General features: G+C 55.6%; 1 protein-coding gene across 1 annotated transcript in view; it reads right to left on the reverse strand.

The window, feature by feature from the left end:
* The window catches only part of LOC144942783 (pleckstrin homology domain-containing family G member 5-like), a 52,106-nt gene continuing 30,855 nt past the window's right edge, over positions 1-21,251 (reverse strand). Inside the window, exons 11-22 of the mRNA XM_078869711.1 lie at positions 18,308-18,451; positions 13,410-13,505; positions 12,905-12,955; positions 12,134-12,283; positions 11,274-11,384; positions 10,875-11,024; positions 9,629-9,766; positions 8,876-8,992; positions 6,524-6,656; positions 6,198-6,313; positions 5,309-5,442; positions 1-4,414 (exon numbers count right to left, since the gene is read on the reverse strand). Of these exons, the coding sequence (XP_078725837.1) occupies positions 3,523-4,414; positions 5,309-5,442; positions 6,198-6,313; positions 6,524-6,656; positions 8,876-8,992; positions 9,629-9,766; positions 10,875-11,024; positions 11,274-11,384; positions 12,134-12,283; positions 12,905-12,955; positions 13,410-13,505; positions 18,308-18,451 (2,232 nt within the window). The 3' untranslated portion in view covers positions 1-3,522. The remainder of the gene's footprint in view (positions 4,415-5,308; positions 5,443-6,197; positions 6,314-6,523; positions 6,657-8,875; positions 8,993-9,628; positions 9,767-10,874; positions 11,025-11,273; positions 11,385-12,133; positions 12,284-12,904; positions 12,956-13,409; positions 13,506-18,307; positions 18,452-21,251) is intronic.

A 21,251-nucleotide genomic window follows, 5' to 3' on the forward strand; every position in this document is an offset into this window, starting at 1 on the left:
GTCAATTCGAGTCTTTATTCCACCACGAGAGGATGCTTAAACACAGCGCCTCGCCACGTCTCCTCCGCCGCATCGCCCACAACACATTTGTCAAACAGGGATTTATCGCCCACCGACATGTGCAACAGCATCGCTGCACCGTCCCACACTCGAGCACACAGGCAGGTCCACGGAATGACGCGTATCCACAGAGGTCACACACTCCCAAACATTCACCAGATATCACACATTGCCACACAAACCCACAGATATCACACATTCCCACAATAACAACCGCCATTCGCCACTAATTGGGGGTGACGTCACCACGGCGCTCGTGCCAGGCTACGTGCACCTTGAGGCCACGTAAAGTGTCGAACGCCCGCTGGCAGGAGGTCACGGGGCAGACCCAGGTGCCACGGGTCGACTGACTGAGATGAGTGGCTGATGCACCACCTGTGCCCCCTACTGTGCCAACTTGCTGTGCTTTAGCCATCCGGCGCTCCGTTCGTTGTTGTGAGCGTCGCTCCTCCGCCCTCCGTTGTTGCTGGAGGGCGACTGCTTTCAACTGCCAAGTAGCGTCCTTCATGAGCCTCCTCCACAGAGGCCGATCTTGACACCGCTGGTACCAGTCATCGGCAAGTCAACTCCCACACACACACAAACCTACATATATCACACACTCCCACACACACAAACCCACAGATATCACACAATCAGACACAAACACCCACACAGACCACGCATTCCCACACACAAACCCAAATCAAATCAAAGACACTCGCGCACAGGACACAGTCCTGCACAGACACAAAAAACTCACACCAATCATGCGCAGAGACTGCCCCACAGCCAAACACACCGCCGCACAGAGATCTCACACACACACACGGACGCACTCGCACTTACAACACAGTGACGCCTTACATCGGCAGTCCACGCCCAGCATCGTGGGGACACGGCTCCCACGCGCGCGCTCCACAACTATCGCGTCGAACACGACAACGATCACGGCGGCGCGACGTTGAATGTCAAACGCGGAGGCCGAGACTCCGACCAGTGGCGACGCGAGACGGCCGAGAACACACGCGCACGCACACACACACACACCTCGTGGTGCCCTAAAAGGGGGACTTGAAGTTGATTTGTTTTATTTAAACACCACGCAGTCCCACACACAGACTCGGAGATGAAGACAAAAAAGATCCCCCGTATAGCCTGTAACAGATTGTTGGGGCAAGTGCTGTTAGCGAGCACCTATGAAGGCCAGTAACGGCACACGAGCGGGTGGGGGTTGCCAGCACCACGCTCGACCGCCTTTGTCTCCCCAGTGGCGATGTTTACGCATCGCACCGGGTCTTCATTTGAGGTCGAGACGACCTGCACAACAAAGACTCATTCACACACACACATGCAGAATCACACGCAGAATCACACACACACGCAGAATCATACACAGAATCACACGCAGAATCACACGCAGAATCACACACACACACGCAGAATCACACACACACACACAGAATCACACACACACACGCAGAATCACACGCAGAATCACACACACACACGCAGAATCACACACACACACGCAGAATCACACGCAGAATCACACACTCGATGCGATTCACACGCATCTCTGCCACATCTTGGATCACGCTGCCTGGGTCGCCACCACATTTTATACAAAATACCTCATTTCCTCCATGCCAGCAGAGGCGACTGGGCCCGTTCATTCATTAATTCATTCACCTTCACATTAAGCTGGGTCTGGGTTCGAGTCCAGGTCCAATCTGTAGACTCTGCCCAATCGTTCACTCATCCAGGGTCAGGGAAGGCAGAAAAGCAGCAGTGCGCATCTGGGTCGGAGACGTCTCACAGCTCACGGGGTTCCACCCGCGCTGGTCTCACGAGTATGGGTTCGAGTCCAAGCTGGAACCGACCCATCCCCACGATACATGCACACCGATGTACACATACAGGTTACAGCTGTACACCTTATTAACACCGGTGCAACACGCCTAATGCACGTGAACATCCTCAGTGCCTCATATTCTTGGTTCTTTTGGTAAAGTCACGTCGAAGGGAAATAATAATAAAAATTAAACAACATTCTCACGACGTTTCGATTGCAACACAAGCAATCATCATCAAGTGTGAAAACCACAGCAAGAAAATTGTGCTTTTCACACCTAATGATGATTGCTTGTGTTGCAATCGAAACGTCGTGAGAATTTAATAGTTTTATTTTATTATTTTATTATTTCCCTTCTACGTGACTTTACCGAAAGAATCAAGAACATGAATCCCTGCAGTCACGAAAGCTTTAAATCGAAAAATCTTCAGGGCCCTTCACCTGTGCACGACAAACCTGAACACCTTTACAGCCCCTGTGCACCTGTACAGCGGAATGCTCGTACTCCCAGTCGTTACCTGTGCGTGCCAACACCTTGGACACGAACTCTTTACGCGTGTACACCTTTACACATTTGACACATGTAAACCTCCACAACACCGGCACACCATTATACCTGTACACCTGTAAACAATTACACACCTGTGCAGCAGTAAACCCCGCCGACATGCGCACCAGCTAACCTATAGCAGGTTCTGCAGCAGCGCACGATACCCGTGCATCTGTATACATGTACGATTGCATTGTGTACCTGTACGGCTACATGCACGTTCACCCGTTCACTTGTATTCGTTCCCGGTTCCGGCATGGCCAATCTCCTCCAGTGGCCGTGTGGATGGGTTTCCATGTGTGCACGTTTTTTTAGCCATGCAACTATAATGGTTTTAATGCACTGTGCTACCCAGTGGAATATGCGCAAAAGCACGCACGAACACCAACACACATCCATACACAGGCACATCCAACAACGACAACAACAGCGGCCAACATTCACCACGAAGCGGTGATTATGTCACCATGGCGCTTGAGCCAGGCTGTAGGTGCCCTTTGAAGCTATCACGTCGAGTGTGGAAGGTTTTCGATGCTAGGAGGCGGCCACGGGGCAGATCCAGGTGCCATGGGTTGACTGGTTGGGATGACAAAGACAAAGGTCCCCCCCCCCCGTATAGCCTCAACAGACTGTTGGGGAAAATGGTGTTAGCGAGCATCTATGAAGGCCGGTACGGCAAACGAGGGGGTTGGTGGCCAGCACCACGCCCAGCCACCTTTGTCTCCCCAGTGGCGATGTTCACACACTGCACCAAATACTCATTTGAGGTCGAATTGCCCAGGACCGGTTCAGATAATCGTTATTGGTGTCGACCGTGAGCGGGAATCGAACCCGAGTTGCTGGGTTTGTAGTGTAGCATGCTAACCGCTATGCCACACCGCTCCATATCCACACACACTCACCTCGCAACCACTCACCACACAACCACTCACCAATATACAAGTGCGCAAACACGCGTACGCACCCGCGCTCCGAGACCCACACCAACCCACGTAGGTACGGACGTACGCCCGTCACTTCTCGCAACGTCCCCCCATTTCTCGTTCCCCCCGGGCTGGGTCCGTGTCGGGGTCACGCCTCACTCGAGGCCGAACTCCATGCTGTCGGACAGCTCGGTGCTGCTGCCCGCCCTGCAGACCTTGCTGGGGCTGCCCGAGAAGACCTGCGGAGGTCGCGCCCTGCCCGACGCCCTGCCCGCCACCCCGGGGACTCCACTACCACCACGCGGGGGGTGGTGGTGGGGGTGGTGGTGCCCGGCTGGGTTGCTCGCACAGTCCAGGGGGTCCGCCAGGGCGACCGGCACCAGGCTGCAGTCGGACAGGGACCTGAACTTCGAGTTCTCGGGGTCGAGCGAGAGTCCGGACGCGGAGGTCGCGGGCGATCGTCCACCGCCTGTGTCGCAGGACACGTCGGTCATGCTGCGGCAGAACGGCGGCGGCGGCTCCTGCTGCTGCCGCCAGAGGAGCGAGCGAGGCGGCGGCGGCGGCGCGTCGTGGGACGCGAAGTCGTCGGCGGAGCTGCACGGCATCACGTCCTCGCCCATGTGCGGGAGGCTGTGCTCCGACTTCCAGCGCATGATGGAGGCGGCGGTGCTCTCCGCCGGGAGCTGCCGGCGCCGCGGGGGCCGCGAGCCGACGGTGCGGCGGCACGGGTCGGCGGCGTCCGTCTGCGACGGAGCGCGACAGGAAGCGTGGCGGTGGTCCGAGTCCAAGCTCCCTCCTCCTCCTCCGTCTCCATCGTCTCCTCCACCCGCTTCATCTCCTCCTTGTTCTCCCGTTCCTCCTCCGCCTCCTGGGGCACCCGCACCGTCCCCCCCAGAGGGCTCCGAGGGGTCGTGGAGGAACGAGAAGCTGAGCCCCGCGCCATAGGAGTCGTCGATGGGCAGGCTCGCCGAGGAGGGCCCCTCCTCGCTCTCCGAGTCGCCCGACGTGGTGAGCACGAGTCGGGGTGGGGCGACGAACGGCATGGACCTGGTGAGGAGGTGAGAGGTGAGTGAGGGGGGCGGAGAAGAGTGAGGAGGTGGACCCAACTCACAAATAAAATCATGACGAGATCGTGTCCCCGATTGCACAGATCTCTGTTCACGCATACATCTCCAAAGACAAAGATCCCCAATACAGCCATGAACATGCTGCAAGGGCAAGTACTGCTAGCTAGCACCTTTAAAGGCTGGCACGGTGCACAAGGGGGTAGGTGGCCAGCGCCAAGCCCGGCAAAATTTGTCTCTCCAATGCCGATGTTTACAGACATCGCCAAGTACTCTTTACGGCTGAGTTGATCTAGGCGAGCCCCAGGCTCCATTAAAATATTTTGCCGCTGTTTATTGGTCGTGAGCGGGAATCGAACTCAGGTCACTGGGTTTCCAGCTCAGTGCGCTCCCCATAGGGAGCGGTAGTGCAGTGCGCTCACCTCCACACACACCTAAACTAGTTTTTTTATTTTACCAGGTAAGGCCAACTGAGCTCAGAAGTGACCTGGCCACAATTGGTATCTCAACAAAGTGGCTTATCACGTGGAAATTTATAGCAACCAAATACTCTTAAGCGTACGTTTCTTAAGTGTGGTGGGAAACACCGGAGGACCGGGAAAAAACTACACACGACCACGGGGATAACATGCCAACTCCAAACACAGAAGCATCGTCAGGGTCGGGATCGAACCCACGACCTCCTGCACACCAGGCGAGGGAGTTAACATCTCACCACCGCGGCTCCCCAACACACACCCGTCCCATGCATGCATCTGCGTAGTGCGTACACATCCATGCGTACGCGTGCACACACCTGCAAACGCGCGCACACGTCCGCCCGCAACACACATCTGCCAGCGGAAATCTGCACACACCGCTGGCCCCCTGGGCGTACCGGTCGGGGGTCCCGTGGGGCGGGGCGGTGCTGTGCGCCTGCACGAGGCTGAACACGGGGATGAGGCTCAGGTCCGGCTCGTTGCTCAGACGGCGCCGCTCGCTCTCCTGGGCGCGCACGCTCGCGAGGGAGACCTGGGGCGGCCACGACACGCGCCCGCGCGCGACGTCAGTGGAGAATCCACGGACTCGCGTAGAGACGCACGGACACGTAGAGACCCACATGCTCCCGTAGAGATCCATATGCTCGCGTGGGAACCAACATGCTCCTGGAGAACCACATGCTCCTGTTGGGAGTCGCATACTCCCGTAGAGACCCACAGGCTCCTGTAGAGACCCACAGGCTCCTGTAGAGACCCACAGACTCCCGTAGAGACCCACAGACTCGGGTAGAGACCCACAGACTCAGGTAGAGACCCACAGACTCCCGTAGAGACCCACAGGCTCATGTAGAGACCCACAGACTCATGTGGAGACCGACAGACTCGGGTAGAGACCCACAGGCTCATGTAGAGACCCACAGGCTCATGTAGAGACCCACAGGCTGGCATAGGAACCCATAGTCTCACATGAAAATAGATGCAGTACTCAGATAGAGTCCCCCTAGATTTGCATACTGACCCATAGTCTCACGTAGACACTCATATAGAGACCCCTATATTCACAGAGATGCCCATAGACCCACATAGACCAATAAACTCATACAGAGACACAGATCCATAGACTGGCATAGAGGCCCCTACACTCACATAGAGACCAAAAGACTCGCACAGAGGCGAGGGGCGCTGTGTGGACGTGATAGAAGGCGGGGTGAAAATGCGTAAAGGTGAGCGGAGGTTGGGTTCAGTGAGGATGGTGAGTGGAAGTTGAGTGGTGAGAATGGCGAGGACCTGGGCGGCAGAGAGGGCCTCCACCCACTCCTGGGCAGCTGGGACTCCGCTCGCCTGGAAAGCCAAAGCTGCCGACACGGTCCCGTACTCGGTGAGGTACACGATCAGGAAGGAGCCTGCACGCAAACAACGAACATCGTCGTCGTCATCCACAAGGCTAGGTCACACGATGTCGATGATGATGATGGCGATTGTGATGATGATGATGGCGATGATGATGATGATGGCGATTGTGATGATGACGACGATGATGACGATTGTGATGATGATGATGATGGCGATTGTGATGATGGTGATGATGATGGCGATTGTGATGCTGGTCGAACCCGGGTCTCGGAGCTCCCTGCACACGAGTCGGTCTACGGCCATGGGGGGCCGGATGATTCGAGTCTTCTCGCCGCGCCGCGTCCACTTCGACACGAGCAGCAGGTCCGTGAAGAGCACGCAGTGCACGTCCAGCTGGGGGCGGGGGGGGGGGTCATGGGGTCAAGAGGGTTTGGAGTCACGGGGTCAAGGGACATGGGGATATGGAGTCATGGAACACGGGGATATGCGGACCTGGGACACGGGGATATGGCGATTGAACACGTCGGCTTTCGCGACCAATATTACTCATAATAAAGGGTTTTTTGGGTTAAATCGCGTGAATAAAAATGTGTCGTTAATCCCGCCACCAGCCGACACAGCCAATTATTAAGGTTTATCACGGAAACAAAACTGGACAATTGTATTGCTACTTCAGCACCACCGGTGTTGTTAGAGAGTAACCCCACACCGTTTACAATAAACAAAAAATTGGGATCTTCGAGGCACGGGGTGATGTGGCACGTAGGAGGCCAGGGGGACACAGGGTCACAGAGACATGAGGACACAAAGATGTGGAGGGACACAGGGTCACAGAGACATGAGGACACAAAGATGTGGAGGGACACAGGGTCACAGAGACATGAGGACACAAAGATGTGGAGGGACACAGGGTCACAGAGACATGAGGACACAAAGATGTGGAGGGACACAGGGTCACAGAGACATGAGGACACAAAGATGTGGAGGGACACAGGGTGACAGAGACATGAGGACACAAAGATGTGGAGGGACACAGGGTCACAGAGACATGAGGACACAAAGATGTGGAGGGACACAGGGTCACAGAGACATGAGGACACAAAGATGTGGAGGGACACAGGGTCACAGAGACATGAGGACACAAAGATGTGGAGGGACACAGGGTCACAGAGACGTGGGGACACAAAGATGTGGAGGGACACAGGGTCACAGAGACATGAGGACACAAAGATGTGGAGGGACACAGGGTCACAGAGACATGAGGACACAAAGATGTGGAGGGACACAGGGTCACAGAGACATGAGGACACAAAGATGTGGAGGGACACAGGGTCACAGAGACGTGGGGACACAAAGATGTGGAGGGACACAGGGTCACAGAGACATGAGGACACAAAGATGTGGAGGGACACAGGGTCACAGAGACATGAGGACACAAAGATGTGGAGGGACACAGGGTCACAGAGACATGAGGACACAAAGATGTGGAGGGACACAGGGTCACAGAGACGTGGGGACACAAAGATGTGGAGGGACACAGGGTCACAGAGACATGGGGACACAAAGATGTGGAGGGACACAGGGTCACAGAGACATGGGGACACAAAGATGTGGAGGGACACAGGGTCACAGAGAGGTGAGGACACAAAGATGTGGAGGGACACAGGGTCACAGAGACGTGGGGACACAAAGATGTGGAGGGACACAGGGTCACAGAGACATGGGGACACAAAGATGTGGAGGGACACAGGGTCACAGAGACGTGGGGACACAAAGATGTGGAGGGACACAGGGTCACAGAGACGTGGGGACATGAGGGCACAAAGACGTGGAGGGTCACAGGGTCACAGAGACATGGGGACATGAGGGCACAAAGACTTGGAGGGTCACAGGGTCACAGGGTCACAGGGACGTGGGGAATTCGGAGGCATGTAGGCAAGGGTCCAGGAGGACATGGGAATGTTTTTTTTATTTTACCAGGTAAGGCCCCACTGAGCTATTGAGCTACTTTTCAGAAGCTACCTGGCCACAAATGATAGGCCAATTAAGAGACTTATCATTTGGAAAATGGATAGCAGCCAAATACTCTAAACGCGTGTTGATTCTATATGTGGAGAAAAAAAACCAGAGAATTCGGAGAAATATCCATACGACCACGGGGAGTGAGAAACGCAAACTCAGAATATACAGGCATCGTCAGGGTCGGGATCGAACCCACGGCCTCCTATGTATCAGGCGAGGCAGATAATATCTCACCACCGTGGCAAATATGGGGACATGGGTATTGCAGACGGCATAATGGGAACAAGGTGGGGCAAAGTGATACAGGGGTATGGAGACGTATATATGTTAAACTTCTTTCACACCGTACGTATCCAACCTTACTAATGGAGGTGCGTGGGAAGGAGATGCGGTGACATCTGGGGGGGCGGGGGGGAAGTGGAATGTGGGGTCACTGGTGCTGCAGGGGGCGACGAGGTCATGGAGCCGTGGGAGGCAGGGCATGGAGACTCGGGGAGCTGCGGAGGGCTTTGGCAACCGTGGCTCCGCCGCTTGGACGAGGTTGTGCGAGGAGGAGGTTGAACAACAACAAGCGCTGTGCGGCGTCGTACCCGGTCCCTGCCGTCCCTCATCTTGAGGGGTCCCTCCAGCACGACCTCGCGGTACCGCGACCGCCCGGCCCCCGGGATGGGGCCCATGAGGTCCAGGCAGCTGAACTCCAGCAGGATCTGCAGGGGTCACGGAGACACGATGGCGCTCGCGAGAATTGTATCGGCAGCGGTGATGGTTATGGCGATGACGATGATGGCGACAGTAATGATGATACTCGTCATGATCATGATGACAGTGGTTGTGATGATAGTGACAATGATGATAATCATGATGGTTGTAGTGTTGTTGCTGCTGCTACTGGTGGTGATTTTTCAGGTTCTGATGATAATGGCAGTCGTGATAATGGAGATGATGATGATGGTGGTGGTGGTTGTAGTGGTGGTGGTGGTAGGGGTAGCGATGATGGAATACCTGTCAACCCATACGGTTTAACTCGTATTCTTGTCCAGGTAAATTGAGTACAAAAATGTTTTGTCCATTTGTTTGTGTTTCTCCCTTGTGATGGGACTTTGTAGGATGAACGTTGAGATTTATAAGAGCACGGGGTGACCAATAAGGTCTGAATCGGTCTGTAATAATGTAGGGCACTGAAAAGGGGCTGACAGGGATGTAGTGGTGATGATGAAAATTATAGTGGTGATGAAAAAAATGACGACGGTGATGGCAGTGATGATAATGGTGGTAATGACGGTGACGACGACAACGATGACGATGATGATGATGGTTACGGTCCAGAAGGTTGTCCCCCTCACCCTGTCCACCTCCTCGGAGCCAGGCTCCACCACCTCGTAGGCCTCGATCCGCGCCGCCACCCCCACCACGCGCCGCTGCTCCTGCCGCATCTTCAACTCGGCGTTCACCTCGGCGATGAACCCCTCCACGCTCTCCGCCTGCACACACGTCGCTCACCTCGTCACCGCCCCGCCCACCTCGTTGCTCTCCGCCTGCACACACGCCGCTCACCTCGTCGCTCTCCGCCTGCACACACGCCGCTCACCTCGTCGCTCTCCGCCTGCACACACGCCGCCCACCTTGTCGCTCTCCGCCTGCACACACGCCGCCCACCTCGTCGCTCTCCGCCTGCACACACGCCGCCCACCTCGTTGCTCTCCGCCTGCACACACGCCGCCCACCTCGTCGCTCTCCGCCTGCACACACGCCGCCCACCTCGTCGCTCTCCGCCTGCACACACGCCGCCCACCTCGTCGCTCTCCGCCTGCACACAAACGGCTCACTTCGTCGCCGACCTCCACGTTTTCCGCCTACACAAACAAACCTCATCACTCACCCTCCTCACCAGATCACTCACTCTGGTGTGAGATGCAGGGTGCAGGGTGAGGGTGCAGGGTACAGGGTGCAGGGTGCTGGGTACAGTGTGAGGGCGCAGGGTGCAGGGTGCTGGGTACAGGGTGCAGGGTGCAGGGTGAGTGTGCAGGGTGCAGGGTATAGGGTGCAGCATGCAGGGTGCATGGTGCAGGGTGAGGGTGCAGGGTGCAGGGTGCATGGTGCATGGTGCATGGTGCAGGGTGCGTGTGCAGGGTGCAGGGTGCATGGTGCATGGTACATGGTGCAGGGTGCATGGTACATGGTGCAGGGTGCAGGGTGCTGGGTGAGTGTGCAGGGTGCTGGGTGCAGGGTGCAGGGTGCATGGTGCAGGGTGCAGGGTGCAGGGTGCAGGGTACATGGTAAAGGGTGCAGGGTGCATGGTGCATGGTACATGGTGCAGGGTGCATGATGCATGGTACAGGGTGCAGGGTGCTGGGTGAGTGTGCAGGGTGCTGGGTGCAGGGTGCAGGGTGCATGGTGCAGGGTGCAGGGTGCAGGGTGCAGGGTGCAGGGTGCATGGTGCATGGTGCAGGGTGCAGGGTGCAGGGTGCATGGTACATGGTGCAGGGTGCAGGGTGCATGGTGCAGGGTGCAGGGTGCTGGGTACAGGGTACAGGGTGCATGGTACATGGTGCAGGGTGGAGGGTGCAGGGTGCAGGGTGCTGGGTTCACCATGGCCAGCAGGGCGGTGCGGTCCCCCTCCGCGTCGGTCTTGTGCAGCATGGCTCGCAGCAGCAGCGGGTACTTGGTGAGGCGCTGGTGGGGGCTCGCCAGCATGTCCAGCAGCTTGAGCCGGCTGCACGGCTTCTGGGACTCGGCCCACTGCGCCCACACCCATACACGTACACACCCATACACACCCATATACACACTGATACTCATACACACCCATGTGCGTGGTGTGGCGGTGCGGTGTGCGTGGTGTGGCGGTGTGCGTGGTGTGGCGGTGTGTGTGGCGGTGCGGTGTGCGTGGTGTGGCGGTGTGCGTGGTGCGTGGTGTGGCGACATGGTGCGTGGTGGTGCTGTGTGTGCGTGGCGTGGCGGTGTGCCACGTGGTGACGTGCCGCTGACCGTGAGGTAGATGCGGAAGACCTCGTTGTCGCGGATGAGGCTGCGGGCGTAGTCCGTGCTCTGCTGCTCGCTCAGGTAGTACCGCAAGTACGGCTCGAAGCGCTCGCGGAACTACGCACCACGGCACCGCTCCACACACCACGCGGTACACACACACACAGCACACACCACACGGTACACACACAGCACACACCACGACACACACAGCACACACAGGCACACAGCACACACAGGCACACAGCACACCACACAACGCACACAACGGTAAACACACCATGGTACACGCACCACGACACACGCAGCACACACCACGATACAGCACATACCACGATACACACACAACGGTACACACAGCACACACCGAATCACGGCGCGCCATGGCACGCACAGCGCACCACGCACCACGGGATACACACAGCACGCCACACACCGTGCACCATGCCACGGGGCACACACGCCGCAAACAGCACGCAGAACACACCACGGCAGACGTCGTCACAGAACGGCCTTCTAAACTCTCCCATGCGAGAGGTTCTACCCACACTCGGGGCCAGGGCTAGAGTGGTAGGTGGGTTAGAGGGTGGGTTAGAGCGTGGGTGGGTTAGAGCGTGGGTGGGTTAGAGTGGTGGGTGGGTTAGAGGGTGGGTTAGAGTGTGGGTGGGTTAGAGTGTGGTGGGTGGGTTAGAGTGTGGGTGGGTTAGAGTGTGGGTTAGAGTGTGGTGGGTGGGTTAGAGTGTGGGTGGGTTAGAGTGGTGGATAGGTTAGAGTGTGGGTGGGTTCGGGCCTGGAGTTGGCTCGAGGGCTGTTAAGAGCCCCGGGGCCTTCGTGTGACAAGGGCGGGGGGGGGTGGGGGGGCTCACCCCGGTAAAAGCCCCGTGGAGGTCAGCGGGGCGGAGCGGCGCGCGCAACGAGCGCGACCGCTGGAGCGCGGGCGCCAGCTGCTCCCGCCACAGCCCCTTGTGCAGCGCCAGCAGCTGCGGCACGTTCACAAACACACGCTCCACCTGCACCTGCACCACCGCCGGAGGGACGTGGGGGGGGGGGGATCGGTGATTGTGGGCGACGTCACGGGCCGTCACAGAACATCGCCGACCAGTGCAGCAGACGACTGATGGCGACGGGGCGGCACGGGCTGTGACATCGCGCGTGGTAATAAACCATCACCACGCGAACTCCGCTGGTCATCCTCGCAGCAGCAGCAGCAGCAGCAGCAGCGGCAGCAGCAGCGGCAGCAGCAGCAGCAGCGGCAGTGGCAGCAGTAGCAGCAGCAGCAGCGGCAGCAGTAACAGCAGCAGCAGCAGCAGCGGCGGTGGATTTTGGCTGCTGGCCATCGAACAAAGACGGCGGTCACCATCGTCGCGCGCTTTCAGGTGCGCTTCTGCGGCCGTCTGGAACGCTCTTCTTTCCAATATTAGGAAGCCGCTGGAGCTGTGCACTTTCAAATCTCGATTGAAAACTCATTTCTTGACAACTGCTTTTTGTGTTTAGTTTGTTGGCCTTCCCCCGCACCTCCGATGAGCGCTGCTGGCTACGTTACGGTGCGAAAGGAGTTCAAGACACATACTTCACAGGCTGTCGCCGGCCCGTACAGACTCGAACGAGCGTCACGGACGGCATCGTCGTGAGCTCACCTCTCTGAGCAGCCCCGTCTCCTGCAGGTTGAGCAGGCAGCTGATGAAGAGCTGCACCCAGAGACGAGCACAGACACACAGGTGTCAGAAACGGAGACGCGATTCACTCGCTCACTCGTTCATCATTTCATTCGTTCGACTCGCTCGCTCACGGGAAATCTTCGACAGGCATCCACTCGACACAATTCATTCGCTGGGTCAATCACCCCACGCGTTTATTCACTCGTTCGTTCACTCGCCCATTAATCTCATTTGCTCACCCGCGCACTCATTCCTGAACACATTCACGTGTCCATTCATTTATTGAGGAATCGATTAATTCACTCAATCCGCTCATTCAACCATCAGTGGGAATCGATGAGGATGGGTAAGAATCGTTGGAGAATGGCGAGGACTGGTGAGGATGGGTAAGAATCGGTGGAGAATGGCGACGATTGGTGGAGAATTGTGTGGATCGGTGAGGATTGATGATTGGCGAGTATCGATGGGGACCAAGGCCACTCACGTCGCAGAGGAGCTGCAGGCTACGCATGTAGGACATCTCGGTGCTGAACAGCTCCCACGTGGCCTCCTGCTGCTGGTAACTCCGGTGGCTCAGGCTCTAAGAGGTGGACAATGCGCGGTGGACATGTTCAACGACACACCATGTTGCCTCGAGAAAATACACATCTTCGCCGGGGGAAACAAAGACGGCCGGGGGCCGTTAAGGCGCCACACCTCAGGTACTCGAATATGAATAGGTACTCGAGTGGTATTTCTTTCTGGAAGATTTGCTGGTTCATCCCAGGATGTTCCTGTTGCGCGTCGTCGCTTTAAGATGTTCTCTGTTCATATTTCGTTTGTTGCGGTTGCACCCGACTCAAGAGCCGCACGGCTCTCAGGGCTATACCTAATAAATGAAACTTGAAAAACTTGAATAATTAATATTTCCCACAACCTCCACCGCCTATGACGACGCCTGCGATTAGCGCGGTCGGAGGCGACGCGCGTCCCTCAAGTTCAAGTTCATTTATTAGGTATAGCCCTGCGAGCCATTCGGCTCTTGAATCGGGTGCAACCGCTGAATCGGATTACCAAGTCCCAACATAAACTATTTTTGAATGTAATTTTTACCAGGTAATAGCCCACTGAGCTATGTAGCTATTTTCAGAAGTGACCTGGTCATCACAAATGATAGCTCAACGAAGCGGCTTATCATCATCATCACGTGGACATTTATAGCAGCCAAATACTCTAAAACGCGTGACGTTGATTCTAAATGTGGAGGGAAAACCCGGAGGGCCCGGAGAAAAATCCGCGCGACCATGGGGAGAGAGAGAGACACCACAAACTCCAAATATACAACAGCAGGCATCAGGGCCAGGTGAGATCGTTAACATCTCGACACCACATTGGAGTCAAACCCGTCGGCATGCGACCGACCGAGAGACTCGGCCCGGTAACCCAAACTCACAGGCAGCTCGAGTTCAATGTACATTGAATATCGCAGCCTCTGCCGACAACCCAGAATCGGAATAGTGTAACTAAACTGGCTGAATCCGATGAGCTATTAAGCTCTTTTTCACAGATGTCCACGAGGTGCACGGGGTCACAACGTTACACCAACAAAGAGGACACAAACACGATACGAGTGCAAAGGAAAGGTAAACAAATCACTTTAAAAACAAATAAAACAATTTTATTGGTTATTTCGGTAAAGTCACGCAGAAGGGAAATAATAAAATAATAAAAATATTTTTTATAATAAAATTTATTGTTTTATATTTATCTTTATTTTATTATTTCCCTTCTACGTGACTTTACCGAAAGAACCAAGAATATGAATCCCTGCAGTCACGAAAGCTTTAAATCAAGAATTTTTTTTTATCTCACCACATAAATCCCACTCGGCTATTAGCTTCTTCTTTCAGAAGCGACCTGGCCACAAATGATCGCTCCGCTTATCACGAGGGTTATGTGGCTCACGGAAACTCGCTGTCCGGGACATGGCTGATATGGGGGACCTTTGCGTGTGTGGGGAGGGGATCCCGGGCTACCCAAGTCCGATTCCCGCTCGCACAGCCAACGTCGTTGATGAATATCTGAACCTGTCCTGGGCCTCTCCTAGGTTGACTCCACCTTTCATGAGCACCCGGTGCAGAGTGTAAACTCCAGCACTGGGGAGACAAAGGCAGCCGCGCGTGGTGGTGCTGGTCCCCCCCCCCTTCCCTAGTGTACAGCGCCGGCCTTCAGAGGTGCTACTCGCCAACAGCACTTGCCCCAACAGTCTGTTGAGGCTATATGGGGGATCTTTGTCTTGTGCGAGTGGACACTGGTGGCGGAGTGGTTAACACACGACCCGAACGACACCGGGCGAGCAGAGTTCGATTCTTGGCCACATCTAACATCAGTGGCGAGTGATGCCACGGCTAAGGGGCCGCCCATAAATGACGTCACGCGATTTTGGACGATTTTTGACCCTCCCCCCTGCCCTTCGTCACACGACGTCACAAAAAGTCAGACCCCCCCCTCAAATGACGTCACAAAGCTCTGACCCCCCCCCCAAAAAAATGAAAACATGCTTCAAATCGCTTTAAACTATTGTCATTGTAGTGCGTATTTAATATGGCGCTGCACTCTGATGTCGTAGGAGAAAACATTTATTTAAAAGTCTATTTAATTAAGTACAACGTGTTTCTATATTTATTTAAAGTTGCACATTTTGATGTGAGGTCACATTTCTCAAACCCCCCCCCCCTCGTCACACATCGTCACAAATGTCTGACCCCCCCCCCCTCAGGTGCGTGACGTCATTTATGGACGGCCCCTAATCAATCTGTGTAAAATGGCTTTTCGGATTTATCCAGTGTAAGTAAAGATTCTGATTCATTCCTGGGCCTCGCTCCCAACCCTCAACTTTTCACCAACCCACACTGACCAGCGCGGTGAAGTATGGTCAACCAATCCACCCCCCCTCCCCTCCCGTCACGTCATGGAGATGTTTTCATCCAGCAGTGGATTGACAAATGGCTGTAATCTATTATTATTATTATTAAATGCGTTGCTATGATCATTCCTCACCTTCATGGAGCGCTGCCACGTTGCGATATGAAAGTGGAGTTTGAAGCTAAGATGTGAATTCTGTGAAGGCGTCTCTCCACCCCCCCCCACCCACCTCTCTCGCCTTTGAAGTTTCGCTCGGCAAAAACACGGCGCGAATAACAACACGGCGGAGCATCGCGAGTTCACCGCCGTGCCCTCCCTGGAACAATGGAAACTCGCGCGATCTGCCAAAAACAATGAACGGGCAAAAGAGGAGGAGGTGGTGGTGGCGGCCGTGCGTACGCGTGTACCATGAACTTCTTTCACACCCTACGCACGTAGCCAACGCTACGGAGGCGCTGGGAAAGGACTACAAACTAAGCACAACGACGAGATTGAATTGAGCTTGTCCATCTAGACCAGGGGTGGTGAACGTTCGGCCCGCGGGCCGTATAAGGCCCGCAAAATCATTTGGTCTGGCCCTGCCAAGGCAACCGCAGGCGGGACTCAAAATTCATTAAATCTAGGAGCAAACCTGGAAAAGCAGTTGCGAGTAGCAGCAACATCATCAATACCATCTCACATCAACCTCCTCGCCAGAGAGAAGCAGTTCCCAGCCATCACATTAGGGGCGAGTTAATTAAATGTTTTGACCAAATATAACGGGCTAATTTTTAAGTTGATAATTTTGTACGGCCCGCGAATGATGTCATAAATATCCAAATGGCCCTTGGCAGAAAACAATGTTCCCCACCCCTGATCTAGATGATGATTTAAAAGTGCACGTCTGCCAGTGGCTTCCTAATGTCGGAAGAAAGAGCGCGTTCCAGACGGCCGCAGAAGCAGCGGCGCATCTGAATGCGCGATGCAGCGACCGACCGTCCTTGTTCGGTAGCCAGCGGCCAAAAGGCCCCGCTGCTCCGAGGGTGGCCACGGGGTCAGAGCGACGGCGCGCGGCACCGGCGGAGAGGGCCTGGGCTCGCATCCAGGTCTTAGCATCACGTGATTACACCGGGTTCTTGGTGTGGCGAGTGACTCGCACAGAGACCCATAGACACTCACATAGAGACCCATAGACACTCACATAGAGACCCATAGACACTCAGATAGAGTCCCATAGACACTCACACAGAGACCCATAGACACTCACACAGAGACCCATAGACACTTACATAGAGACCTATAGACACTCACACAGAGACCTATAGACACTCACACAGAGACCTATAGACACTCACACAGAGACCTATAGACACTCACACAGAGACCCATAGACACTCACACAGAGACCCATAGACACATAGAGACCCATAGACACTCACATAGAGACCCATAGACACAGAAACCCATAGACACTCACAGACTGAGTTGTGATTAAACGTGGTACTCGAGGTCTAAGCCACTTGATGGTCTCTTGGGGGGGCGGCAGGAAAGGACAAATCAACCTCGCACGTGACCTTTGACCCCTCGCGACGTCAGCGCCTCCAGTGGCGAGGGCGCAAACTCGGCCCCGGATCAAACGCACGGGCCAAACACTCCCCCCGGTCGACTCAGGGGAGCGGACGAGGACAACAACAACGACGACGACGGTGGTGAACATATACACAACACGATGGAGACGCGTACAATAATAAACGGCGGCCATTGCGCTACTGCTGGATGAAGACCCTCTCCATGCGATTGTCGGTTGTGGGGATTGATGATATGACCATACTTCACCACGCTGGTCATTGTGGGTTGGTGATGGGAACAAGAGCGGTTCAGGCACTCAATTAAGACTCAGCCGACCTAGGGGAGGCCCAGAACCGGTTCAGATATCACTCACCACCGATGGGTTCATAGCGGAGTGCGCTAACCACTGCGACACGGCTCCATCCCAAATACATATCCAGGCCAACCTCACCTCGTCTCGACAGTCATCGTCTCTCGCGGGTCAGAGGGTGGTAGTTTTGGAGATGGTCAGGGGGTTATGGACGGTGGTGGGGCTCGAGTCAGGGCGCCACGGTGGCTGCGAGATGTTAACTACCTCGCCTGGTTTACAGGAGGTCGTGGGTCCGATCCCGACCCTGACGCCAGCCGTATATTTGGAGTTTGCGTGTCTCTCTCTCTCCCCGTGGTCGTGCGGATTTTTCTCCGTGTCCTCTGGTCTTTCCCTCCACGTTTAGAATCAAACATCACGCATTTAGAGTATTTGGCTGCTACTATAAATTCCACGTGGTGATAATGCACTTCGTTGAGCTGTCATTTGTGATAGGCAGGCGCTTCTACAAAAAAGAACTACATCGCTCAGTGGGCCTTACCTGGTAAAATGATAAAAATTGTTTCGCTTAGTTCTCACGACCTTTGCCCCCCGACCTTGACCATGACCGTGGTGAGCCTGACCTTGGGGTCGTGGCAGATTTGTGTCCACGAGGCTTCGAGGTCGGGCAGCGGCTCGCTCCACTCGGCGGCGTCGCGAGGCCGGGGAAGGCCGTGGAGCTCGAAGGCCGAGAGGCGGCCCCGGAGGATCTCCAGCCGGTCCGAGTCCTGCGCACAAAGACAAAGGTCCCCCCTCCCCTCTTATAGCCTCCATCAGGCTGTTGGGGCAAGTGCTTTTGTCGAGCACATGTCGAAGCTGGCGTGGCACCGGAGGGAGGTGGGTGGCCAGTTACCACGCCCGACCACCTTTGTCTCCCCCGTGCTCATGTTTGCACACCGCACCAGGTACGATACGCAATTAAGGCCGAGTCGACCTAGGGGAGGCACAGGACCGGTTCAAATATTCTTCAACGATATTGGCCGTGAGCGGAAATCGAACTCGGGACATCGGGGTTGATAGCGCAGAGTGTTAACCACTGCAGGCATACACACAATTTACACATTGACACACATACATACACACACGTACACAGAGATATACAGATATAGGATCAACAAAGACAAAGATCCCCCATATAGCTTTAACAGACTGTTGGGACAAGTGTTGTTAGCGAGCACCACACCAGGTACTCATATGTTGCTCAAGATCTGCGTCTCGAATCGCGACGACCGTCGCTCACAAATCCCGGCGGCGGCGAGCGTTCGGTGGCGATGAGTGCCGCAGTAGAGGTCCAGGGTGGCTGCGTGCGTCGGCGGGTGGGCGTTGGAGCGGGTGGGCGGTGGAGCGGGTGGGAGATGGAGCGGGTGGATGATGGAGCGGGTGGATGATGGAGCGGGTGGATGATGGAGCGGGTGGGAGATGGAGCGGGTGGGAGATGGAGCGGGTGGATGATGGAGCGGGTGGGAGATGGAGCGGGTGGGAGATGGAGCGGGTGGGAGATGGAGCGGGTGGGCGATGGAGCGGGTGGGAGATGGAGCGGGTGGATGATGGAGCGGGTGGGAGATGGAGCGGGTGGGCGTTGGAGCGGGTGGGCGGTGGAGCGGGTGGGAGATGGAGCGGGTGGATGATGGAGCGGGTGGGAGATGGAGCGGGTGGATGATGGAGCAGGTGGGCGTTGGAGCGGGTGGGCGATGGAGCGGGTGGGAGATGGAGCGGGTGGATGATGGAGCGGGTGGGCGATGGAGCGGGTGGACGATGAAGCGGGTGGGCGGTGGAGCGGGTGGGCGATGGAGCGGGTGGGCGGTGGAGCGGGTGGGCGATGGAGCGGGTGGATGATGGAGCAGGTGGGAGATGGAGCGGGTGGATGATGGAGCGGGTGGGCGATGGAGCGGGTGGACAAGCCGTGGAGCGGTAGTGCAGTGCTCGGCAAGGTGGCGCCACAAACCCGGTAACCCAAGTTCGATTGGCGCTCGCGGCCAACAACATGAGCGAATATTTGAGCCAGTGCCGGGCCTCCCCTAGGTCGACTCAGCCTTAATTTAATACCTCGTGTGGAACGTACACATCCTGGTGGCACACAGCCCGGTGGCACACAGCCTGCCGGCGATGTGGCAGTGGGCCACATTTATCTCCGTGTGGTAACCACATAAACATGCGAACGTTGGGCCAAAGTTGGCACGGGGTTAGAACCGTGGGCCCCACATTCCATGTTTACTGGGAAGACGCCGTAGCCTCCATTCGTCACTAACGCAGGCCGATGCGCGGCTGACGCTGGGTCGACTTTTTATCGATGGCCCGACCCCGGCTCGGCATTCTGGGTGATTTAGGTCAGATCTTTCCTCGTGCATTCGAAACAAGGTGGCGGGATTGGTCTCATTAACTCAGGAAAGCCATGCGCACACACCGAGCCTGAAGACTCTTTTTGGCAAGAGGGTATCTGCTATATTGAGATGATGTTTGGCCAACATGAATCATATTGTATGTTTTTTTGTTTAGCTTTTGGGAGAAAACCGGATAACCCGGAGGAAATCCATGCAGACCACGGGGGGGAGAACACACAAACTCTACAGTGCATGGTGTACGAGCGTGCGAGCGAATGTTCCATTGCCTTGGTAAGGCCCGCAGGCTGCTGACGGCTCCTGACAAAACACAAATGGTGAAAACACAACCCCCATCATGATACTGCTGCTGTCAAACCCCAATGGTTTCAAATGTGTGGCGGCCTTCACGCTTGAAGTCTTATCAGTGAAAGTGCCCCACTCCCCCTCCTGAAAATTAGTGAACAATACTGCCATAGCGGCTCGCTTAGTGGCCTGGCTTGCCGCCTTGTCATTGTATTTCTCAAGGCTCTGTGGGGGTTTTCCAGCCGTGACTGTGACCTCCTCAAGCGCAGGGTCACAGTCGCTTACAGTCTCTGCCGGGAGCGGGAGAGTGGAGGGGATGGAGGAGGGGGGGGCATAGACCCCCACAGTGTTCACGCGGAATAGAGCGAGGTATGAAGACTCATTAGAGACTTGTACCCCTCCATCATCATCATCATCATCCTAACATCACAATCACCGCGTCTCCATAACATTATCGTCATGATCACCATCATCAACATCATCGTTTCAACGTATGAGATTACAATCACGTAATCACCACATCATCATCATTAATCGGAAGGTCTCAATGTTATAGTATCCTCGTCGTCACGAGCACATCATCGTAAATAAATAATCATCGCACCAAGATCGTCACCAGCCACACCTTCAATCATTATCATCCCAATGATATCCTAACAGCAATCGCATCAATCATCGACAATCATCCACACATCATCACAGACCGTCGCTACTCATCTGCCTCTCCCACCATCACCGACATTTTCCCATCACAATGTTCCATTCACCCCCCCCCGCCCCCGTTCCTCCCCACCAAGTCTTACCGCAAGGGTCACCCCCCCCACGCAATACATTTACAGTGAGGCATTACCAACAAATCAACAAACAGAAGACACCACGGATACACGCTCGTCCTTCCCATGTG

The sequence above is a fragment of the Lampetra fluviatilis genome, chromosome 28 (assembly GCF_964198595.1).
Source record: "Lampetra fluviatilis chromosome 28, kcLamFluv1.1, whole genome shotgun sequence".
NCBI lineage: Eukaryota > Metazoa > Chordata > Hyperoartia > Petromyzontiformes > Petromyzontidae > Lampetra > Lampetra fluviatilis.